Here is a 26339-nt window from a genome sequence, read left to right as displayed (position 1 = left end):
CCTGGTAAGGGGAAAAAAAGAGATATTCTGATGCTAATAGCTCAGCACACTGCAGATATAGCAACACACAAACCATGTGAGCAGTTATGTGTGTGATTGGCCAAACAAATATAATTGTGCTCGGTCAACCTGATGCAATGGATGACACATGACGTGTTGCTTTCCAGCAAGATGTGATGTATGGTTTCATCATGCCATGTTGCATGGGCCAGTAATCAACACAGAAATGCTTTCAGTGGAGGAAATGAGTGGTTCTGTTGTAAATATTAGGGAAAATATACATCTCTGTATTTCTGCTTGATGTTTGTGCATCTGTTTTTCTGTCAGGTGAAGCAAGGTTCAGTTTGTAAACCTCAAATCAAATCACTATCCAGTTGAGTATTCTTTGTCATTTAATCTTAATCTTAGCATTTTCTGTTCTTTGTAACTTGATTCTTTGTTTCTTTTTCTTCCAAATGTGTATGAAACCAGAAGACTATATTTTGTTTTCAGCAAGTCTTCGGTGACTTTATTCATATTTTTGAACGTGTATGTATAGACGTAAATAGATCTCTGTGAGCACAAAACTCTAACCGATGTTCATACTGATGATGAAAATTCAGTCGTTGCTCCTATAAACATCTGATTACATATCTGCATCTAGTTGGATGCATAATTATGAATGCAACTTTTTAAAAAATGTCATTCATAATTGCAGTTACTCTGCCACTGACAAAATGGTCATCCATCGTAATGTTTCAAGAGCATGCTTGACAGTATGTCCATTTGAATAATAAAGTTAATGAGTTTATGATTACAAAAACACTTCAGTTCCCAGATAGTTAGGAAAGCTGAAAAACTGTAGATAGTGCAGTATATGTCCTTTGAGGACCAGTTCTTTGAAGAACCATTATTTGCTTGGTTTTGGTTTTTTGTTTTCTATGCACGGAAAAGGAGTAGAAAAGTAAAATTTCCATGCCATAGTCCTTAACCAAGCTGAAGAAAAAGAAGGCTGGAAGGCTCTTATATTTTCCTTATACCTACAGAAATTTTGTTCAAAGATTTAAAATAACCATTATTTTTTGAAGAATCTTTCTTACTGCCAGACTTTTGTCTGCAGCAAACCATCAAGCTCCAAGACTTGCAGTTTGCCTAATTTTCTGAGCAAAGTAATTTGGCTTAGAATGACAGACATCACACAAAGATACTTTCAAAATGCTAAGAGAAGCTCAGAATGTAAATTGCAAAATTTGAATCATACTATTCAAGACACTAATATTCTTATACAATAAATGGTTAATTTTGCACATAGGACTGTGTTCAAAGTTAAAGTTCCTCGTACTGAAAATGTTCATGACAGTGTTACTGCCATTGAGTTGCATACAATCAGATATCTTAGTCAATTCTCCATATTTCTGCTTTGTATAAGGATAATAGATTGCAGATTTATTTTTCCTTCAGTAGTTTTCCAGTCTGTTTATGAATATGCCAAAGCACCTTACACGTTATGCCGTCCAGTTCCTTACTTCTGAACTAAGGATTTTATGAATATAACATGATGTTCACTATCTGCAAAGTTTCTGAATTGGTGCTATTTCTCAACTTGTTTGCTGTTAGAAATTTTACCTACATATTAATGATGCAATATTTGCAGGAAATTCTTTTTACAGCAAAATTAGAAATTAGCAAAACAATAAAAATTATACCAGTGCTCAGTAACTCAGTAGAGAGTATGCCCAAGTTATACTTATTGTGAGATTTTCGAGCAACTGTTTCTGTTCAATGGTGGATTCTCACAACAGGGCTCGTTGGGAAGGGCTTGGTGTCTTAATTTTCATCGTTCACCCAGGTCCTTCATATCCTCCTTAAATCTGAGAGGACATCCTGCACTTTGCCTTTTTTTTTCCATTTCCTGTTCTAAAATGGTGTTAAGGATGTGCTCAGTGGACTGCTGGTTTACTTCATGCCCTGTGTGTACCTTCTATGTATCAAAAATGAATTTTTCTCTGGAATTTTTTTGGGAAAATTAGGTTTAACTGTTTTAAATCTGTTTTGAAAACACACTTCAGCAAACTTCATGCTTCTCTTCCGTCTTCCTTTTATGAATTACCTGCTAAGATGGAATCTTATTTTCATTTCTTCTGTGTTTTTTTCCTGCCACCTTGATTAAAAATGTGAAATTATAACAGATTCTTCTCTCAGAATGTATCTGTACAATATCTGGTAGTAGTCATATACCCTGTCTGAATATATAAGCTGATTACAAAAGCAAGTGTTCAGATTGATTACATAAAACTACTTCCCTTTTTCAAATCAATGTCATTAAGGGGCAAATTGTGCTCTTATTCTAGATTAATTCCAAAGTGACTCCATTACAATTCATGGAAAGTCATTGGATTTCAACCAAGAATAAGGTGTTTAGTGAACAGTTCAGCTGGCAGACTGACAGCTATATGTATCTGGCATCTTATTGTAGGATTTCTTCCCCCCCCAGATGTTGTCCTAAAGCCAGAGGGAATCTTTTGGGATGATGTGCAGAGGTCATTATCTAAGATAGAGATTAAAGGAAGGAGCTATGTAAAGTGGAATTTTTGCTTGTTTTAAAAAGTGGGAATTTCAGATCGGAGTGTTACAAACAAAGTGCTTCATTGTGTTGTTGTCATTAGTCACAACAGAAAAATGGCATGGAATAGGCCTCAGGCGAAAAATGTAGAGTACTTCAAGAGCACCACTTATTTGCTGCTGCTGCCGCCTCTACAATTCCTAATGTTGGTAATGGTATTCCATGACAGCTGTAGACGTTTTTTCAGTTGAAATATGATTGCATTAATGTAGAGATGAGATGAGTGGAGGTTACTTGTAATGCTAATAGTGTCCCAGTATCTTCTGATAATCATGAAGTTTCCTAGATTCCCTGTGGGGGATTCATTTGCTATGATGCCAAGTAGGATGGTGTTAATATGACCTTCACCAGCCCCTCTTGATCTTCGGATTGTCCTGCTTCATGAGGTGAACTGTGTTTTACAGCAAAAGCAGAACACATTCAGGTAACCCTGAACTAGGAGATAGTCCTATCACTTTGGAATTTTATGCTAAATGAGAATGTTTTTATGTAAACAAGTATGGGCAGCATAATATTAAGTAGATAATTAGTAGCAATCTGGGGAAAATCCAGCAAGCCAGGAAATTTATGCCAGTGTAAAAGTGGTTAGAAATCTAAAGTACTATCACCTCTAGTTTCAGCCACGTGGCACATGTAAGAGACTGTGTGGCCTCTTCTAGCCTTAAAAGGTATGAATCTGTGAGGTTTTTGTAGTTAGGGAAAATATAGAAATTGCTGTATAGTTTTATGGTAAATGAGTACTTGTAAACATGGTTTGGTGTCAATAATTTAATGCATAACTGACTCAGTTGCATACATATGTGTTGCAATCTGCCTTTTACATCAATTCTTCTAACAAATGGAAGCCTCATAGTACATATTAGAGCACTATCTGGTGCTGGAAGTTGATATTAAGGCATACAGCAAAACATTTTATGGTTTTCTTATATGGCTTAATTGTCTTTTTTTTGTATTACAGAAGGAGAGATAAAGAGTTCTATCCTTCAGGTTTTTCAGTTACTTGAGTTTCTCAAGCGTGCTCTGCATTTGAACAGGAACACTGCTTAATGTTATCATACTGCAATCCAAGTTCGTTGCACTAAAACACTGTTATGATTTGAGCACATCTGAGTTGATTCTATTGTCTTATCTTTAAATTCACAACCTGCTGTACAAGTGATAGCTTATCAAAACTTGATTAAGAGGTAGAAACCGGGGAGACAGGATAAGAATCTCAAATGCTACACCTTTTGTACTCTCAATCGAAAGCCCTGGTGGTAAATAACTGATAGCTGTAGGTTGCAAATGCTTGAATAGGTTCAGTAAAGGGCAGTGGTGCACACCTGTCTCACCTCTGTATCAGCAATGATACCTGCCTCTCAATTACATTTATATCTGAAATTTAATGGGTACATACCACCTTCATAAAATATGCTAAACAAGGATATTCTATGCATAGAGATCAGTAGAAAGCTGGCTGTCTTGAATGGTGCCAAGTTGGAAAGTTACTGATGGAAGATCTGTAAAAGGAGGTGAAATTCAGAAGAGAAAACCACTTTAATAAATCCTATCTCTTGACTCTAATGAATGTTGATTGACTGTGTAATTTTTAGGTAGGTTTGAGATGGAATAAATGTCAAATATAATTCAGTTCACACAGCACTATGAGAAGAACTGTTACTTCCCTCAGAGAAAACCTGACAGTCTAACTTTCTTAAAGGACTTTTCTGTCGTGCTCATTTGTTCTCTCTTTTTAATGAAGCCTTTCACAATTGACACTTCCCTAACAAAGGTCATTCTATTAAACAGAATATTCTTCCATCAGCGACATCACAGCTGTAATCCCACATCAGAAACTACTATTTCTCTTTCATCTGATGGAAGGGATAAGTTGTTACTCATTAAGAACAGTATGGTGTTCTGAAGTGATGTCCCCAGACTACGAGTGCTTGGTATTAATGCCACATGTTAAGAACAGGTATTTAGCTACTATATATATATATATATGTGAAACTAAGAAATGGGTGGTATTAAGTTCTTGAGTGAAACAGAAAACACACTGCATTATTTCTCTGCTCTGCAACAGACTTTGCATCTACAAAATCCTTTTGGGAGTGAATTTGGGGAGAAGTGGAAGAGGCGAGAAAGGATCAAAATTGCTTAGTGCCTGTGATTAAGATCAGATTTTTAAAAGCTTAGAGTACTGAGTTCTGACATAATTGCAAAATGTACTCATGGGGTCACAAAATGAGTTGGTGTATGCTCAGCATTATTTGAAAACCAGTTCTTTATTTAGATGCTTCCACAGACACTAAGTTTTTTTAAAGCTAGCCTTTTTTTTCCCCAACAGTTCACTACGTGGAGAGCAATGGTAGTATTTTTCCCTTGTATTTTAATCTATTTTGGTTTTTACATTACAACTGAAGGGCAAGATCTGTCTCTCCTCTGTGCTTACATTTCTAGTCTGCTGTGATTGGTAAAGAGACACAGAAGTACTCAGAAGAATTTCAGATCCATTTGTTGTATTTTAGTCTTCTGGGGTAGGAAAAAAATGCTTTTATTTGTTGGGGACTTCTTAGAAGACAACAAGTATGTGTGTCAATCAAAGCTAGAAAGAGCATGAGTGTTAGATTTGGTTCTGACAAAGGAAGGACCAAGTGAGAGTGGGTTGAAAAATGAAGATTTTTCCTCCAAGGGCAATCAAGGAAGGTGCAGGAGCAGGGAGAGAAAGGAAGAGCACGAGCAAAAAGTTGACAGGAGCTGGAGATTGCTTTTGATGAGTGATTCAGGAAGCAACTCTCATGTCAATAATTTAGCCACGTCAAGCTGAGCTACCTACAGTGCCGCTCCTTATTGAATGTCAGGATATGTGTTACTTCAGCATTGTAAAGAAAATAATGAAATAAATGTGTCTGAATAGCAGGTAGCTGGGTTAAGCTAAAAAGTTACCATTGAAATGTAAAAAATAGTTTGTCTCTGTATAGCAAGTTCTGTTCTACATGAAATTAAATAACTAAGACTGACAGTAAAGACATGATGAAGGAGGGAAAAAGCACCTGTATTGTTCTCAGTTAAGACTGAGATTCATTTTGTATCTGCATTTATTACAGAAAACAAGGCAAAGAGAGATCCAGTTTGGTGAAAATGAAAATTATTTATACATGGAATAGGAATTATGAAGAAAAATCTTTTCTATTACTGGCAATTTTTTTTTTTTTTATACTTCTCTTGAGGTAATTAAGGAAATCATTTTGGTAGTCCAATCTGAAGATAAATTTTGACGCTTTCTACTCATTCCTTGATTACAGTTGTTTATGACTTGGGAGGAGCTGTCTATGTGGCATGAGTAATGGTAATATCCTCCGAGATTACTCAGAAGGCAGCAGGACTTGTAAGGTTTCATGCAATTTTTGACTACACTAATTGTAAAAAAAGCCACACTGGGATATAATATTTCTCAAGCAGCCAAATGCTGTTCTTCAAAGGTTCTTAAAAGTATTCTAATAAATCCATTTTCTATGTAGATAAAACCAAAATAACTTAAATCTTAGAATGATTTACACTGCTGCATTTCTCTGCCATATTTTGCTGCCATGGTATATATTTCCACTTGCATTGGAACACACTATTACTGCTGTGAAGTAAGAATCATACTTGATTTTCCTTTATTTTAGCCATTTGTCCTTGTACAAAATGACCATTTCAAGATGGAAGGCCGTGGTACACACTTAATGCTTTCTGAATTGCTGTTCAGAATGGAACAGATACTGGGGGGTGAGGGGGAACAAATATTCTGATGACTCATCAGTAGTTGCAAACCGTGTATTTATTTAGGTACTTGAAGTGGGACTCTGTCAGTATTGAAATCATTCTTGATTGTATTAGTCCCTAGCCCAACGGGTGAAGTTTGTCTTTGCAGAAGACAAAGTTTTCTTGCGATTTGGTCTGAGGGAAGGCTGAGAAGCAGCCTGTGTGTCTTCTCTTCCATCTTCAAGGAGGGCTCTTGATCTTGCATTCTCCAAGGTACAGTGTGTATATTTTAATAAAACTCCATATGGAAACTATGCACAAGTGCATCCTTGAAAAGTACTTCTAAGGGTTTCTCTGTGATCATACTATATAGTTCTGTTAATTCAAATAAACTGATAGAGGGGTCAGCATACAGAAACACTGGTAACTCACAATGCTTAAGGAGTGACCTTTTTTCTGAAGAAAGGAATGGTTTACACAGACTTGTAGTCAGCATGATTTGACGTGTTGTGACTTTTGGTTCCTTTTAACAGAATAATTCAAGAACGGTGCATTCAGAATTTGTATATAATGGTGAATGCTGTGATTCTGCATTTTTTTAGGTTTTTTTTGGAGTGATGAAAGTGCTCATGGTAATTATTAGATCTAAAAATAGGTAACTTTCAGGTCAGAAATAGGGGTGGAAATGGAGGGCTAATACAAGTGTTAACTTTTCACATTGAATTAACCACCCCTGGATAATACGAAAGTCATGGAATGCTGGTGTGCTGTAGAGGATGAACTGGAAAGACATGGGTCTGTTAGAGTGAAATCAGAGGAAGGCCATGAAGATAAGCAGAGGGCTGGAGCAACTCCCATAGGAGGACGGGCTGAGTGAGTTGGGGTTGTTTAGCCTAGGGAGGAGAAGACTCTGGAGAGACCTTATAGCAGCCTTCCAGTACCTAAAGGGGGCCTACAGGAAAGCTCGGGAGGGGCTCCTTGTCAGGGAGTGCAGGGATAGGAAATGGGATAATGGTTTTAAGACAAAAGAGGGGAGATTTAAATTAGATATTAGGAAGAATTTTTTTTACTGTGAGAATGGTGAGGCACTGGAATGGGTCTCCCAGAGAAGTCATGAGTGGTCTATCCCTCATAGTGTTCAAGGCCAAACTGGATGAGGCTATGAGCAACGTGATCTATTGGGAAGTGTCCTCCAGCAGGAGGTTTGGATTAGATGATCTTTAATGTCCCTTCCAACCCAAACCATTTTTTGATTACTTATTTCACTAAAACACCTCATATATTAAAGTGTTTAAGGACAGTATAGACCTCTACCTTCAACTTTTTTTTAAAAGATCAGAATAGATTATGACTGCATAGCTTTAGCCACATTTTTTTTACACTGGCAAATGTGATCAAACCGGGTTTTATAGCAATGGATTTTGTTTATCAGGTTAAAGCTTTGTGTCTGTTACACTGAGCTTCAGTAGATTAAATGGTCTTTGTATTTGGCTCTGACATTTCTATAGGGAAATATGAAGTTGAGTAGGTAGACATTACACATACTTTATGGAAAATGTTCTTTTGAGACTTCTTTTGACAGCACAAGTGATTATTTTTCATCACCATACTATTTGTTCCCTTGTTCAGTGGCTACTGGTACTGCCCAGTACAGCAATGGTTTTACATTAAATGGTCAAAATGCCAGCGTTGACAATGAGATGAAACCCACACAGGATGAAACCTGTGTGGTTCTTTGGAGAAGTGGAAGTAGGGATATTCTGAAGTATTTACAGCAGAGGACAGTTTAATATTATGTCACATTTTGATTCCATCATCTTAGTCCTATAATGCACATAAGTATTTTCTCTGTTGTGTTGATGGGTATTATAAAGTACGGAAGTAAACAGTCCCCCAAGTCTTATAGTGAATTGTGAAGAAAATCTCAAATGTAGCTTGAGATCCTGAGTCTTGAATGCCTGGTTTTGCTGCCTGCCCATCACAGCCACATCCTTGTTGGGATCTGAGAATTATCTTCTGTTGAATCTTATTTGAACTATCTGTGCAGCCATTTGAAATTGTCTATGACCAGAGCAGGCATTTTTGCTGTTCCTTTTCCAGAGTGTAACCTTCAGCTGAGAGGTTGCAGACACTCATCCTAAAATATGGCAGAATTGGCATAGCTTTAGGGTATTGTGTTGGGGGGAAGGCTTTGTAAGCATGTAATTTTATTACCAATCTGTTGAGAAAAGGCTGTGTGCTTTTTGCAGCCATGATCTATGTTTGTGTAGTGCAGTGTGCTTTGGGAAGAAGTTACTGTACCTTGACAGAAGTTACTATACCTTGTATTATGTTACAGCATTCACAGTAAATTGTTTTGTTATCTTCACTGTATTGAAAAAAGTACTCCTCCGCGAGTGAAACTTTTGAAGATGGTTTTTTCCCCTCTTATGTTTAACAAAGTGAATATGGACTAACAAAAGTCACAACTGATTATTTTGCCTAAAAATACAATAGCTGAATTTGGGAATTGACACAAGAACGCAATGCATTGCAAAGTTCCGAAGTCAAGTTTGGGCAGATTTCTGACATCCCTGGAGGTGTTCAAGGCCAAGTTGGATGGGGCCTTGGGCAGCCTGATCTAATGGCAGGTGTCCCTGCCCATGGCAGGGGGTTTGGAACTAGATGATCTTCAAGGTCCCTTCCAACTCAAAACTTTCTATGATTCTGTAAAATCAAACTATATTTTATTAAATGAGAATTTGGAGCATTACAGGATCGGTCATTGCTGTTGTGCTATGTAATGAGAACTACAGACCATCAAGTGCTTTCCTGGAGAGCCTAGATCTGATGAAGATACAGACAGCACAGAAATCACTTTAACTGCAAGTTTTGATGGAGATGCTTATATTAATGCTTAAATTGCCTACAGCCTATACTGCTCATTCTTCTCCTTCTTCCATAATAGTTTGTCAGCTTGCAGTTTTACTTAGACTTGAATAATGGTGTGAAATCAAGAGGCGTACCTGGATGTTGGAAGAACAAAATGAACATGGTAAATCTTGGACAGTAACGACAGTATAGAGTAGAAATATCTGTATCCCATGAATATTTTCCAAGCCTTGCAGACATGTAAAGACTCTGTCCACACTCATTCTACTAGTGGAAAAAAAAAAAAAAAAAAGTGGGATTAAGGAATGAATTTTATGTAGAACTGATTTTTAGTTGAAAACCAAATCTGCACTATGTTGAGCCACATGGCTGCAGTTCAGTGAAAAGTATTTCATCTATATCAGGTATTGATTCCGTACTCCCTGAGAAACTTTGTTGCCTTAATCTAAATTCTCAAATTCTGCCAAAAAACAAAGACTATGTATATTCAACAACTGAGTGGCCAACAATAGTTTTGCATCAGAAAAATACTGGCATAATGCTGCAGCTGCCCTACATGGTTGGAGTTCTGTAAATACTTGTGCTGATGGCCTGTGCCCTGTTCAGCAGAGGAACCGGAGAGCCTCCTGATGTCAGAAAGAGCGTGATACGAGGGGCAGATAAGCAGCGCTTAGCTGAGGCTTGATCTTACCTAAGGTTTTATGTTTTGGGGTTGGTGTTGAGAGTTTGCAGGGATTTAGGGATTTACCATTGCCCAGAGTTGACATAGACCAGTACAAATAAACAAACAAATGAACAAAAAAAGATAGATAGGTTCAACTTCTTGTTTCATTGTGTTTCAACCGTTAGTTGGCAATTTAACATTTCTTAGTCAGAGCTTGTTTTCCAGGTGAACAGTTCAACTTTTCAATGGCTCAGTGATTACTGTCAGATAGCATGGTGCCACAACAGACTGTTCAGGCAAGAACCTGCGTTGTTCACTTCTACTCTCCCCTTCCTTGGTTGCAGCAGTTGTAACTGCCTGAATCACACCTTTCATTAATACCCACTGCTGCGATTATTTGCAAAGTCACATTCATAGCTCCAGGGTACCAAAACCTTTTCCTAGTCATAAACCTTGAAAAAGAAAATCAGAATAGGAGGTTTAGTAGACTTGGGCTTCTCTGTGGGTGTGGATTTAACTTCCCTGAACATTGTGGAAAGCATGAAAGAAGATACAACCGGGAATTTCTGGTGCTTAGCAGTTTGCAAATCACTCCACTAGTAAATCATCAGTATTTCTATGAATGAAATTAATGGTCTTTGGCAATGTGTATCTCATTTGAATTAATTTGCCATAGAAATGTAATGTCTCTTTAAAAGTCACTAAGTACTCACCTAAGGGTTAAAAAAATGTAATTGAATTCTAAAAATGCTCAGCAACTCTCACTGCTCTTTGTCACCAGTCTGGTTTTCTGCAGCTGTATTTATTTGCTTTTATCATGGTTGTGCCTACAGGCAAAGGTATGAACGAGCTCGGCACTGTCCAGATGTGAAGCAGAGAGACAGTCTTGCCTTGAGCAACTTGTAAGCAGGCTGACAGAGAAATAGATGTGCTGAAGCCTTTGAAACCTTAGCTAGGTCTGTAGGCAAGCTGACCATGTTTCAGATGGTGAGATCCTCTTGCTGCTTTGTTTATGATTCTTAATTTCAGTATTGTTTCGTCCACAGTCAACACCAGCTAAAACTAACAGAAATTTTAGTTGTTACTAACTAGCGGAATAGCCATCACCTGATCAGTCTTTCCCGTTCAGTGAGGCTTCTTTCTTTCTCTTGGTTTGGAGGCTTTGGAGGACTTGGTGATGCTTTGGATTTTTTTGGGTTTTTTTTTGTAAATGTAGCATCTTTGATGTCTTTTAAGTCCTCTAGGTCCTTGTGTTTTCACTAGCAATAAATGAGTTATAGTCTATTCCTCTGCAAACTTTTTCTTGTCTGCTTATTAATTCTCTCAAACAAATGCCTAGGAGCAAGCTGATGAGGCGAGGTGGATTTGACTGTGAGACACTGTCAGGCAAGAGAGTAAATACCCCCGTCTCTGCCTGTCACTGAACTGTTTAACTTGCAATAAATTATCAAGAACTGTTAGTAAATTAGTATGCCACCTGGGAAGTACTATTGATCATTGTGTGATTTCTATTTACTTTTTTGGAATGGGCTGCGGTCTCAGATGAGTGCTTCTTTCAGGAAAGTCACTTGTAGAAATGACAGAAGGCCATTTTTTCTGGATATAGATTATACTGAGAGTTTTTAATTAACTTTTAATTATGTGAAAGGAGCTCTTCATATCTCCTAGTGTGTCTTTTTTATATCTTATCCTTTATGGTTAACTCACAACACCCAGCCTCTACCCAGTTAGTTGTGTTGTATTACAGCAAATTTGATGGTGCTTTTGAGTTTTTGGGAGCATTACCTCAAATATAGTTGATAGAAAAGAATATAAATCTTCTTATATTTCTTATCAGTGTCTAGTTGTGGTCCAGGGTTGCAATGGATTAAAACAGCAGAGTTGAAAGACAAGGTGTCTGGAAAGGATTTTATAAACATAAGAAGATAATTATGTTGTTTGCAGGGCTAATATCACCAGAGAGGGGGGAAAAGAAAGACCCACAAAAACAAAACAAAAAACCCTAAACCCCCAAATTTTGAAACAAATCTAAGGGCCAGAAAAGGTCATTTGAGCATGTTCTTGAACACAGAGGAGCAATTAAACATTCCTAATTATTATAACTGATGCTATAAAATTAATGGTAGAATCTATCCTTTTGATTTAGGAATTGGAATTCCTGCCTTATCAAAATCTTAGGGCCTTGTACTGTTGGGGAGTAATAGACCCCACACTACCTAGGCAATAAGACAGACAGAAACTTCTGAAAAATCCAGAGAGCAGTCTCATCTTCCCGGCTTCATTGCTTGCCCTTCGCTCTGGTTTTTACAGGGAGCAGCATTTGTGGGGGACAATGAGGTGGCTGTTGTTGAGACAACAACAGTTGCTAGGTGCCTTCATTTACACGTTTTTTTTTCAGGATGATGCTTTCAGAATCACATTGCACTGTGCAGGCTGGAAAAAATGAGCTGGTAGGAAACATGGGAAGTTTAACAAAGGCAAATAGCAAAAGAATTGTCCTTCTGGGATGGAGGAACTCCAGCAACTGTACAAATGGGGCTTAGTGGCTAGAAAGCATCTTTGCAGGAAAGATCTGGGGTTCCTCATTGAACTACCAAGGGCAGAGCAATGTACCTTCATGACAAAGAAACCTAGCTGCATACTCGGGAAAGAGTGTAGCCAACAGGGTTCTGTACTACAGGGAAGGAATCCTTCACTTCTACTGAGGAACTTTGCAACCAGTTTTGGGCTTCCCAGGACAAGGAGGGCATTGGCATACCAGAGGGAGACCAGTGGAAGGGCAGCTACATCCAGAGCTGAGTCATGAGTGACACAAGGAGAGGCTGAGGGAGCTGGGCTTGTTCAGCCTTAGCAAGGCTCAAGAGAGATCCTATTTCTGTCTAAAGCTGGCTATGCATGAATCTGGAGTCAGACTCTTCTCAGCAGTGTGAACTACAGGTAAAGAAAACCACATCAGCTGCAACACGTGAAACGCCAACAGCTTACAAGGAAAAAACTTTTTATGATGAGGGTGGTTGACTACTAGAACTGGCCATCCAGATTCTGGAATCTGCATCCTTAGAGATATTGAGGACTAGAGAGGACATGATCTTGAACTGTCTGCTCTACTTGGCCTTACCTGGAGGAAGAAGTTGGACTAGATGACCTTCAGAAGTCCCTTCTTACCTATATATTTTTATTATTCTCTTCTCTTTGACATTCGTGAAGTTACACTGGCCAATAGACACACAGCCTGGCCCTTAGCACAACAGATGATCTGAGGAATATAGGCAAAAGTGATGGAAAAAAAGTGGGATGAGCTGAAGTTCTTTCCTAGAAATAAAACGTCTTCATTTGAAAGCAAAGAAAGAAAGGGAAAGACTGTAAAAACATGCAACTTCCACGTCACAGAGCTTTATTCAATGCCTATGCAGTGTCTATCTGGGTCTATCAAACACTGGAACTGTGTATCCCAGAACAACAAATATCAGCTGAGATGAATTGTGTTTATTCTTTCTGTTCAACCCAGGTTTCTCAAGATTGTCAGTTCAGATGGGAAGACCTAAAGGTCTATATTCTGTCTGCTACGTATGTGCATGCCGTCTGACCAGCAGATTTAATAAAATACTTGCACATCTTCACAGCTGAGATTAGAAATTGGCTCTGGAGCAGTAAAGTGTTCTTCCCTCACGAAAGTTAACATTGAGGTATGGAGAACACAGGAAACATCAGTTTAGTATGGTCTTAGCCTACAGTAAAGGGTTGAGGTTTATTATTCAGTCATTGGAAGTAGATGGTACTTAAAACTGAAAGTTTGAATTTACATTGCAGTAAGTTAATTTTGTACGTAAGAATAACTCCTATTATTAATGTAAACATTTTATCGTGATTATTACTTATTTCATTGGCAGTGTTGGAGGTGGGGTGTGAGAAGGAGGAGTTGCTTTTTTAACTGCTAAAATTCATGGAAGCAGCCCCATATATACTTCTAATATGCTTGAGACAATGCAGTGACTTGTATGGTATCTGGGACTTTCTGCTAATGAAATTAAAAAATGAGCAATATGGAGTTTTAGAGGAGACTGGCAGAGGGGTTTTTTCCCTTCTTCATTGAAGTGCAATTGTTCTTGCTAGTAGATCTTATTCAATAGTTTGTTTCCGTTCCTGAATTTCTCTGGTTTTGTAGTTCCTCCATTTTCCTTTTAACGCCATCTGTAAGCATATTTATATTTTTATTTCCATTCTGTTGGTATTGATGTGAAATGTAGAGAAACTGTGCTATATATGAAGCACAGTTACAGCCTCAAGATATACAAAATCTTGTATGCGCCAGCATGGTGGTAAGACCAATGTTTCATTTGGGTTCTGCTTTAGATGGGGTCAGACACAGGGTTTGCAAAATGGTCAATTTGCAAAGCTCCTGCTGACTGAGAACAGAATTAGTACCTTGAGACTAATCCCAGTCTGACGGTTTTTGAGCTCCATGTAGCTGTCTGTCTTTGAAGGAAAAATGATATCACCCAGATTTTCTCTTTCGGTATCAGCCCTAATTTGTAGCTGAATCTCTAGCTGTGTTCTTGCCAAGAGAAAAAGCTCCTAAAATATTCCTACCTGCCTCTGTGTCTGTAAACACACTACTAGGATCTGAGCTCTCCAACTTCTAATTTTTGGTAAAATATATTTTTTTTACAAAGGCCCTTGATTAATTACAAACTTTTCATGATGATAAAATATTAGTAAAAGTGAGATAAGGGGGATTAGTAGAAATGTTTCTATATTCATTTCATTTACTTTCCAATTCACTATTCAACTTTTCATTAAAATGTACTGAAAAAGAGCCAAAATAGCACACTTGGGAAGAAACATAGAATTAAGAGCTGCTGCCCCTAAAATTTGCTAATCTACCAAATGAGCAAAAGAAAATTGGTTCTGTTTCTGCCTTGGTTTTGCTGATGTGCAGCATTTTCTCTCTCATATATGTGAGAATATGTACTGAACTGCCTGAGGTTTAGTAATCACAGCATTCGACTGGGAAGATACCTTGGCTCTTTCCTGCAACAACACACACAAGTGCTCTAGCAAATGATTGATAAAGTCAGTGTCTCTATCCCAACAAATATTTCTATGGATCTGCGTATGGTGGAACAGCCCCAGAAGGAGTGCCCTTGTGCCCTAATTCCTGCATAGGCCTTAGGAATCATGCTGGTGGAAGTTTCCAGCAATACATTTTAGTTACTGCAAAATGAAACTTTTCAATAGGAAAAAAGTGTTTTACACATCAGCTTTCAAAAGTTCCAATCAACACTCATCCTAAGTACACCCGGGGAAAACTAGTGCAGTAAGTGACTAAAACCCTATCTTGATATAAAATGGTTACTTTACAACTGCAAAAATATAAGCCCTGATGGAGAAAGGTTTATTATCTACAGTGCTGCTAAAATCAGGCACAGCAGTGCTGTGTGCTTCTGAATATAAAAGCTCTATTCTTCAGTGAAGTCCTTTTTCTATTAATGAGATTCGCCCTAATGGGACCAAAAATTACTTTAAAAGACATTTCCTTTCTGCTTTTCAAGGGCTTTTTTCCAGCGCATTTGGACTGGATATCAAAGATAAGGGGAAATATTTCAATAGCAAGAGCTTTTATAATTAAGGTTTGTCGCATACGTAATGGAGATATGGCTAAATTCAAGCAAAAAAATAATTAATGTTTTTCCAGCATTTGCCCTACCACCATTTCTCCTCTGCCTTCCATTTTCCTCTTTAAAATCACATAATCAGTTGTGCCTTATGTATGAAAGACTTGCTCAAAGCAGCTCTTTGCCCAGGTTTGTTTTCCTCTGTGGTCTAGGAGAGAAGAGCTGTTCAATCTTTAACGCAGACCTCCATTAATAAGAGCGAGTACATTTCTCAAAAGGAAGCAGGCTATTCCTGAAGGGTAATGACTTTAAGAACTCAATTCCTAGTGCCAGCTATCCATTCAGATATACAGGGATGGGCATATTCAAAATACAGTGTCAGACACATCTGAGAGATCTTGTAGATGATGCTAAGACATCCATGATGTTTATTAGTTTTCTATCTTCAGGAACCTCTCCCAAACACTAGAGCCTTTCAAAACTCAGTGATTTTAGCCAGCTGCTTCAGCAGCTTGGATTGTAGCCCATTTGGTTGTACGAATCTGTGTGTATTTGCAGATGTGCACACACAGACACACAAGCATACATATATACACGTATATGGGCATTTAGTTATAGGATGAGGGGGAATGGCTATAAAATGGAGGAGGGAAGATTTAGAGTAGACATTAGGAAGAAATTCTTTATGATGAGAGAGGTGAAACACTGGAACCGGTTGCCCAGGGGAGGTGTGGGTGCCCCCTCTCTGGAAGTGTTCAAGGCCAGGTTGGATGGGGCCTTGAGCAGCCTGATCTACTGGGAGAGGTCCCAGCCTATGGCAAGGGAGGGTAGAACTAGGCAATCTTTTGTGTCCCTTCCACTCCAAACCGTTCTATGATTCTATGGTTAAGTTTAGCTATTGTTAGATGTAGGAACTGTACAAAGGGTACATTAATTGAACATATTTATTGAAGAATTAGTAATAGCCAGATTAACATGGGACCTTGCAGGAAGACCAGAGGACTCTTCTGTTTACGTTTTAAACAGAGACAGAAAAGTAGTATCCATAAGAAACAGTATTAAGTTCCTTTATGTCAACCTTAGATATGTAATAAAACTTATGTCCATCTCAGTGTAAGTTCAGCTTGTGCCAACAGATCCACTGGATGATTAAAGTTATTCCTTACTAATTAACTACTTGCTTATAATAGCACCAGTGTATTTTGCAGGAGATAAACAATCTGTGTATCTTAGCTCTGCAAGATATATGCAAATAATGCTAGAAAAAAAAATGTGTTTAGTGTCTATGAATATTTCGAGAACTGTTTCTCCTTTCCCTCTGCTGTGACCTTTGGCATATTTATACCTTTCTCAGTATATTACAGGAATACCAAATTTGCTCAATATGTGCAGTTCTTTGGAATTCTTGAGCTGATAGCACGAGTTATTGCTCTGTATTTTTTTTGAACGGAGCATTCCTCATGAAAATTTGTCCTGCTACACTAGTCAAGTGGCAACAGTTCTTGGGTTCCAGTGGGTTATAGAACGATGAGATTTGTTCTGTGGAGGAAGAGGTGATGATGACCTTGCTTATCCTACCTGACATTTCTCTGTATAAGAAGAATGAAGAATTGAGCTGTAGTTGGTATCCTAAAGAGTTGGTATAGTCAGAATCTTTGAGGTGTTAGGTTATAGAGATCTGACAGATTTACATGTATGTATACAGGTTGCCAACAAGTGCAACAGGGCGGGATTTTGAGGCTGTCCATCAACATCAGTCAGAACTTTTGTAGTTGTTTCTCTGCGGGCATTCATTATTATGATACATAACCACCCTTAAACTTGTTTCCATTATAGTGAATGTCCTGGAGGAAAGCCATCTATTTCAAAACTTTTTCCTTTTACAATCAGATTGTATCATTTCAGGTTTGCCTCGCTGCTGTGCGAGCCAGTTGTTCTCCATTCAGTTGCTCTGAACACACCTTTCTGTTAAGGTGCCAACTCTGGTGTTCATTCCCTCTTCAGCATGTCTCATGTGTTACTAAGTGCTCCAGTTGGTAGCCAGCTCACTTTAAGACCCTAACCACTTAACATTCATTCCACATCCTAAAGTGCCTAATATGTTGCTGGTACTAGATAAATAATATTACAGCTTCAGTTGTGATATTCCAAATGATTAATGAGCTGACCACAACACCAGGGAGCTGAAACTGTTATACAAGCTTTCGATTAGACCCACCAGGATTCTTCATATGGCTTTTGATTGTGTCCTGAGATTATGTGATCAGTGTAGCGGATATTTCTCAGGTGCATTCCCACATTCCCTTCTCATAGACACTAGTTGCTGTTCTGAAATGCATCTGTGTGACAGCTTGAAAGGGGCTCTTCAAGAGAATATTAATACGAATTCTAGACAAAGCTGTGAATGCTTACCATGAGAAGTTGTATGCTATGAATTCCTTCAATGTGTATTTATGCAATTCAGTTGCACATTGCACACACCTGCTGATTTTTGTGCTCTTGTTAATTTTTGGTGATTCATTAGTGAATAATTCACTAATAACTAACATTTGTGAGGAGTGGTTTTGGGTGCAACTTCCAGGGAAAATCTAGAAGATTAAACTGCTGTCTGCAGGGCATTTTATTTTACTCTTTAGATTTTGTTTTTACTACTATGAGAGTAAAAGAACTATATTTCACTCTGCATCTTGCCACTCTTGAGTGATCAAGTCTTTCATACCGTCCAAAATAAAAATTATAACCCAGTGGCAGTCTACTCTGTGTGTTTTATGAATACTGTCTGAGAAGCAACGTCTCATTTAAAATTGGGACCAAGAGCTAGAGTAATTTCTATATCAGCCAGACACATCTAATAACACATAAATAATGTAAATCGTAAAAACAAGAAAAACAAATGAGTTAGTGACTTAATCTGAAAAATGTTGAGGATGTGACCGGAGTGCTGTAAAGCTCTGTGAATGCTGCCCTGAGATTGGCAGTACTGCCATGAAGAATATTTGTCTTCAAAACCTTGCAGTAGGCTGCAGGTTTATGGGATGGTCTTGTTAGGAGTTTTGCGCTGCCCCATGCCTGGCAGCCTCATCTCCAGTTTAGCTAAGAACCTTCATCTAGACATTAACATTACATTTTCTTAATGGAAATTAATTGACCTAAGTGAGGATGGCTCATGAGTTTGCATCATTAAGGTTTTTGCTGGAGTGAGTCCAGCACTCATTAGGATTGAATCCCCTTAGCCAAATCCTCGATATCCAATGGGAGTTCAGTTTACTGAAGATAACTGAAGAGGTGTAGGTGCTTCCTGGGCACACTTGGCCTCTCAGTGCATATCTGTTATGTGCTTACATGAAGAATTTCTGTATTTTGATTTCTTAGTAAGCCCAAAGGAAGTTTCTTCTTTCAAGGGTGATTTAGAGTGCTGTAGAATATGAGATGTCTTGGTTTCTGATTATAGAATTAAAAAATGGTGTGTCTCTTCTCGCTCACTGAAAAAATCTTGTGTGGCAAATCATAGAATTGTAGAATCACCAGGTTGGAAAGGGCCCACTGGGTCATCGAGTCCAACCATTCCTAACACTCCCTTAAACCATGTCCCTAAGCACTTCATCAACCCGTTCCTTAAACACCTCCAGGGAAGGCGACTCGACCACCTCCCTGGGCAGCCTCTGCCAGTGCCCAATGACTCCTTCTATGAAGAATTTTTTTCTGATATCCAGCCTGAACCTCCCCTGGCAGAGCTTCAGGCCATTCCCCCTTGTCCTGTCCTCTGACACTTGGGAGAAAAGGCCAGCACCCTCCTCTCCACAACCTCCTTTCAGGTAGTTGTAGAGAGCAATAAGATCTCTCCTCGGCCTCCTCTTCTCCAGGCTAAACAACTCCAGCCCTCTCAGCCGCTCCTCCTAAGACTTGTTCTCCAGCCCCCTCACCAGCTTCGTTGCTCTTCTCTGGACACGTTCCAGAGCCTCAACATCCTTCTTGTGGTGAGGGGCCCAGAACTGAACACAGGATTTGAGGTGCGGTCTCACCAGTGCCGAGTACAGAGGGAGAATAACCTCCCTGGACCTGCTGGTCACGGCGTTTCTGATACAAGCCAAGGTGCCATTGGCCTTCTTAGCCACCTGGGCACACACTGGCTCATGTTCAGTCGGCTGTCAACCATTACCCCCAAGTCCTTCTCCTCCAGGCAGCTCTCCAGCCACTCTTCCCCCAGTCTGTAGCACTGCATAGGGTTGTTTTGCCCCATATGCAGGACCAATCAGATGCTGTGAGTCTAGAAATTTCTTCTTGATAGACGTTTTGACTTTTTATTCTTTCCTTTTTTATTATGAGAGAAACAGAAAGGAAAATGAAAGCTAGAATTAAAATTGAGACCAGTTGCTGAAAGTGAAAGAGACAGCACAATTGTAATACGTTAGTAGATTGCCTTGTTTTAGAGAAAGTGCTGATTAAGATCAAATTTATCTTGAGTTTACATTTTGATTGGACCTAAACTGAGGGGAGGAGGGTTATATTTCAGACACAGTGCAAATGATGCATGTTAATATCCTGTGTTTATTGCCACTTGAAATTACAGCATAGCTTTGAGTTGCTGCCAAATCTACAGTTAAGACTCCCTAGTAATCACTATGATTATTCTAAGTCTTCATGGTAATAGTGAAAGAAGTATGATATGCAAACTACTGTGGCCTAAGCTGTCAGAGTCTTTTTATCCTTTGGGGCTCAGATTGTGATTTCATCCAGCAGAGGCAATGGTTAGATGTGCATATTGGTCAATCAGTCCTGAAAGAGAGATTAAATAAACGGATTTAACTATGTTATTTTCAGATTTATTTTGGCTTGTGTATTACCTTCTGCCTCACTAACTTTTCCTGAAATGATGAAAACCAGAGCTTTTCTTTATTTTTTAAATGCTTTAATTCATATGTTGGCATGGTGTAGTATTTTTCATTTTTATTAGAAATATTTTTTTTGCTTTCCTCCTTGTTGATCTATAACATATCCTATTTTTACTCATTTTCTTTACATTCCATGGGATAGTTTATCTCCTTGAAATATTCTTTTAGCTCTACTCAACTATTGGAAATTGCAGATTTACATCTGATCTGAATGTATATATGTGTTGTTGTGGCTTATTTAGTTGATTGGTGATTAAGAAGTGAGGTCAGGGCACATAATATAAAGTTACAGTTTACTAAAAAAATATAGAAGAGTCTCACAGGAAGGAGAAATGCTTTTGTTTAAAAGAAGCTCAAGTGAGATTTAGATGTGATTAAAATGTTTTCTGGTTTTTGGATACCCAATTATTCAAGCAAGTAGTTGTTTCTTTTCAGTTAAAACCCTCAGAAATATATGTTAGTTAGCTCTCCAGATAGTATATCCCAGTTGCCTCTCTTCAGCAGCTGCTAGAGGGAAGGTTTTGCTATTTACTTCACTTAAAAAGTAAATAAAACTCTTTATGGAAAGCATTTAATATAGGTACTATATTTACTTTGGAATATTTTCCTCAATAGTGTTAGCCAGCAGGCAAGTCTGAGCACCCAGTGTGTTAGCTGTGGGAAGCAAATCTCTATGCCTGGCACGTAACGATCACTTTAAACTATTGAAATATAAATCAGAACACTGAGTGAAATTCAAAAATATTTCATTAAATGAATTATAACGTGTATGTGAAAATAGTTAGGAATTCTGCCATATATGCTTAGATGTCTGCAGTTTTTAGGTTCTTTTTTTCTGATAGATTTAACTCTGAAAGATACATAGTATTTTTGAAGGAGAGCATTAGCAAATATCAGTGTGTTTGCATTTCATTATAGGTAGCATTTTCCTTATTACTTCAGTTTCTAGAATTATGTTCTCTACAAGCTGCCCTTGTGTCCTCATTATGAAACTTAGATGTGCCTATTCTCAAGGCTTATTAACAGTGAAAACTGCTCCCAAGTTTATAATTTTTATTTCTTCATTATTTTGAAACTGAAATTTTGATATATTTGGATGTGTCAAATTTATTGGACCAGAAAAAGAAAGCAAGACAAGAGCGCTGTAGTCCAGAGATTGCCATTCTGTACAAGTGCAGTTCATGCCTTTTCTGCAATATGTATCATACTGGGTGGAAGCATGGATCTGCTGGAGGGTAGGGAGACTCTGCAAAGGGATCTGAACAGGCTGGAGCACTGGGCTGAGACCAGTGGCATGAGGTTTAACAAGGCCAAATGCCGGGTCCTGCACTTGGGGCAAGACAACCCTGTGCAGTGCTACAGACTAGGAGAAGTCTGGCTAGAAAGCTGCCTGGAGAAGGACCTGGGGGTGTTGGTTGACAGCCAACTGAACATGAGCCAGCAGTGTGCCCAGGTGGCCAAGAAGGCCAATGGCACCTTGGCTTGTATCAGAAACGGCGTGACCAGCAGGTCCAGGGAGGTTATTCTCCCTCTGTACTCGGCACTGGTGAGACCGCACCTCAAATCCTGTGTTCAGTTCTGGGCCCCTCACCACAAGAAGAATGTTGAGGCTCTGGAGCGTGTCCAGAGAAGAGCAACGAAGCTGGTGAGGGGGCTGGAGAACAAGTCTTATAGGGAGCGGCTGAGAGAGCTGGGGTTGTTTAGCCTGGAGAAGAGGAGGCTGAGGGGAGACCTTATTGCTCTCTACAACTACCTGAAAAGAGGTTGTGGAGAGGAGGGTGCTGGCCTTTTCTCCCAAGTGTCAGAGGACAGGACAAGGGGAATTGCCTGAAGCTCCACCGAGGGAGGTTCAGGCTGGACATCAGGAAAAAATTCTTCACGGAAAGGGTCATTGGGCACTGGCAGAGGCTGCCCAGGGAGGTGGTCGAGTCACCTTCCCTGGAGGTGTTTAAGGGATGGGTGGATGAGGTGCTGAGGGGCATGGTTTAGGGATTGTTAGGAATGGTGGAACTTGATGATCCAGTGGGTCCTTTCCAACCTCGTAACTCTATGATTCTATGATACCGGTTTGTTTTCTTAGTTATATACATTTTTAAAAACATTAGCAGGAGAGAATGAAGATAATGGCATTTAATGAAAATGGTTTTTGGACTAGAAGACTATCTGGAGTTATTAAGCTTTGTATATGGAATTACTGTCATACTCTATCTAGTGATACAGTATCGAAGTGTTTGTTCACACTGCAAGCTAAGCATGAGTCTCAGGGACAGCCCTGTGCATACGTTAAAATGTGAGGATGTGCCTGGAGACAAGCTTCAGCAGGAATTGTGGAGCTCACATTGCAGCCTTGTTTGTGGAGTTTAATTTAGCACAGGTCCAGGTCGTTCTTTTTGCAATCTGTCCAGGAACTAATAGAGATAAGTACTAAGTTGCTTTCTCAGCATGCAGATAGTTTTAATTCATTTATTTACAAGAAAAACGAAATGTTTTGAGCCTGAGTTGCAGAAAGCAGTGTGGTAAAGAAAGTACAAACCTCTGTGCTGGGCACAATTGCTTCTTCACTCCACCTTGCGATGCAAGCAGAGGGACAGGACAGTGCATTACAGCACATTCAATTTTAGGTTAGTGTCATGGCCTCTGCAGAAAACCTGCTAAATGAGCATGTTCCAAGAATCATTGAATGCTATTCAACAGGTACTGTTTGAAAAGATAACCGAGAGACAGGAAGCTATTGGATACATTGGGAGTAAAAAATGGCATTTGTGAATGTCCCATTTATAGAGGCTTTCCAGTAAAAATGACAGCGTTTCGTACTCTTGGGTAAAGTATATCATTAAAAAAATCAAAATGGGCTATTATCTTGCTTTTCTTACTGACATAGTGACACAGCTAATAGAAGTAGGTTTGGCTTAATGTATGCTTTAGTGAGGGCTTTTAGTGGTGGACCATGGACGCTGAAATATATGTGCAAGTCTCTCTCTTGCTCAGCAATGTACTTCAATATGTACCCCATTTTAGGTATATGAAAGCTACGCAGAAACGAGGTACTAGTGCGTATGCTTAATTAACCTATCAAATTAGAGCATCTATGAATGTAGTTATAAATTTCCTCCCAAGATCAATAGCAGTAAAAACTCTGTCCAGTTGTCAATATATAATCAATTACAAATTTTTAACTTCTGCTTTACTGTGAAAAAGTGATTACATAAAAATGTTACTGTTTTGACTAATGTATTTCCCTCTCTGTATTCACATTATTGTAATTCTGTTTGCACAGCTCATTGTCATTTACCTCTGTAAGCAATCTCCAGTCACTATATCACAGTGATGTCTTCTGCAACATTTGCTGAATATTTTAAATACATTTTGAATTCAGGATTTTTTTTTTAATTGTTTTTGAAATGTGAGCCAAATAGAGCGTGTTTTGCTTGTAGGATATCAGTGTATAAAGGCACATTTTTGAATGCAAACTGAGCCTCTTTGATCTGGAAAGACAGTAAAATGGATCCTCCATCGGTAATTCTAGAATCATGGTATAACACGCAGGGCAACTGCAAAAGGTGTAGAAGTTGAAAACAGTGAAATTCTGATTGAAATATGTGGGGAGAATTTTGTTTTAGCTGGAGGGCTGACAGGAAGTTCACACAGCGAGACAGTTCAAGCTATTGCTATGTTTGAGTCAAGGTATTATCTGGACGTGAAAATAATTGGTTGTCGTATTTTTCTGCATCAAAGTGAATTGCCATCTTATCCAAAATGTGTCAGCAGGAGAAGAAAAGCGAAGTAATGCAGAGATATTATGAACTAGTTCTTTCTTCTGCATCGTCTTGATAGAATAGTGATTATTTTTACATTTAGTGTTTATAAAGGCGGCCTCCCTAGATAAAGTGATGTTATTTGTATGCACATGTTAAAATGAGTCATTACTAGTATTAATTCTTTTTCGGTTAGTCTGAAGATTTATCCTGTGGCCTTGCACGAGGACCAAAATCCAACACAGTCATTTTCAGTAGAGATGAGGACTGTGATCAATTTGGTGTGATTTACAGGAGAATGTATAGATTTTAATATTCACAGATCTGTTCAGGGAAGATTAATAGGATATTGCAGTCCTTATCTCTTAGATGCTTTTGAGTTTAATGTCTGCAAATTTTGATAGGTAGGTTATGCACAAAATCTGAAATTCACCTAAGAAAAATAAGGCTATGTTGTTTATAATAGAGAAAACAAGTCTTCTGAATATATGTTGTCGGTTTTGTCTTTTAGATAATTCTTGTAAGTTCTTCCCATAATGACCGTGACCAGAGCCTTTTCATAAGCACAGATGAAGGAGCCACTTTCCAGAAACAACCAATTACTTTCTTTGTGGAAACTCTCCTTTTTCACCCAAAAGAAGAAGATAAAGTACTTGCTTACACCAAGGAAGGCAAGGTAAATTTTGAAGATACTGCATTTGTTTGAATTTAGGAATTTAATTTAGGAATTACTTTGTTAAGGTGATAAAAAACAGTTCTGATATGTTGATTAGTATAAGGTTTTATGAAATATCAGTTGTCCAGAAGGAAACCATATTCATTTTTTGAGAGGCTTATTTACATATTTATTGTATTCATGTCCAGATATTTTTTTGTGTGGTAATTTCAATTCTAGTGTTTTTAATTGATAATGGATATTGGTAGTATTTATCCTCCTGCATGGTACAGTTAAATAGTACCACTGAAATGTGCTCCACCCTAGAATGTGACCAAAAGCAATTGCTTCGTAATTTATAGTGTAGTCGAAAGTTAATAAAGGTGAAACAGGCCCTCTGAAGGCTGTTCATGGCACATAAATAGAGTAACATAAAATAAACTGCACAGTTGTACAGCAGAAGAGGATTTTGGGAATCACTGAATCTGTATAATGCTGAATTTTGTATAGTTACAAGATCAAATGTCTTGAAAAACTAAATGGTAAAAATTTCAAAGATATACTCTAAACATAAGAGTCCAAAGAAGTCTGTTGGCGAAGGTGACCACTCACAGCAAATGGATAGATATATTTGCCAGGAAAGAGAAGAGGGCAGAGCACCAAGTGAAGCATTTACTTTGTCTTTTGATGATTTATGCATGATGTTCAGGCAATTTATACTTGGATCATCTTCCATAGTGATACTATTATTTGCCACATTTAAAATGAAACTGGAGAATAAAAATGTAAAATATTTGATAAAGAATAGCTCTGCATTAGTAGCAGGAAGGGTTAGGCAATCTGATAGACTTTCTCAGGCTTTCTGTGAGACACCATAAAGACTTACTGGACAAATCCTAAATCTTCACGTGATAAGTGTAGGAATGAAGGATGCCTTTGACTATAACTGGGTCAATAACCTGCTTATATTTTCTGTAAGATCTGATATATTTGGCCTGCTGGGGAGAGGAAGATTAAGTGATGTTGGCAAAGGAGAAGCTGAAAATCAAAATTCCAACTTGAGATAAAAAGAAGTCACTGTACTAAAATCAATGGTTTTGAGAGATAATGTCAATCTGAATTTGGCCTAGGGAGATGGTATACTCTAGGTTTTTGACTTAAGTAACTTTACCTTCACTTAAAGAAAGTAGTATCAATCTAAAACTGAGAAGAAGAAATTACCTCCCGTTAGTCAAACGATTTCTTACAAAAGTGCATTTGAGAATACAAGGAATACAAGATCACATTCTTCATAAATGGCAATCAGATTTTTCTGTTTACTGGAGCATCACAGCCTTTCTCACAACTTCTGATTTGATTTAGGGCTTATTTCATATTGCAAAATATGTGGTTTTCCTTCATTCAGAACCTTAGATTTTCTTTAAGTAAAGCTCTAGACTGTAGCTGACACTATAAATGAATGCAAATCCAGTCAATGTGATTGGATTAATCTGTTTACTACATCAAATCTCTACTCTCTGTTTCTGGCTACCACTGTTATAATGAATAGCAGTCAG

The 26339-nt window shown here is 38.3% G+C and overlaps 1 protein-coding gene across 4 annotated transcripts in view; it reads left to right on the top strand.

Moving 5' to 3' along the window:
* Positions 1-26339, top strand: part of SORCS2 (sortilin related VPS10 domain containing receptor 2) — a 558809-nt gene that overhangs the window by 422124 nt on the left and 110346 nt on the right. For all 4 annotated transcript variants that reach the window (XM_054065304.1, XM_054065302.1, XM_054065303.1 and 1 more), the window contains exon 4: positions 24640-24804. In XM_054065304.1, the coding sequence (XP_053921279.1) occupies positions 24640-24804 (165 nt within the window). The remainder of the gene's footprint in view (positions 1-24639; positions 24805-26339) is intronic.

The sequence above is a fragment of the Cuculus canorus genome, chromosome 4, assembly GCF_017976375.1.
Source record: "Cuculus canorus isolate bCucCan1 chromosome 4, bCucCan1.pri, whole genome shotgun sequence".
Taxonomy (NCBI): Eukaryota; Metazoa; Chordata; class Aves; order Cuculiformes; family Cuculidae; genus Cuculus; species Cuculus canorus.
The sequence above is the reverse complement of the archived record's forward strand: the minus strand, read 5'-3'. Positions and strand labels throughout refer to the sequence as shown.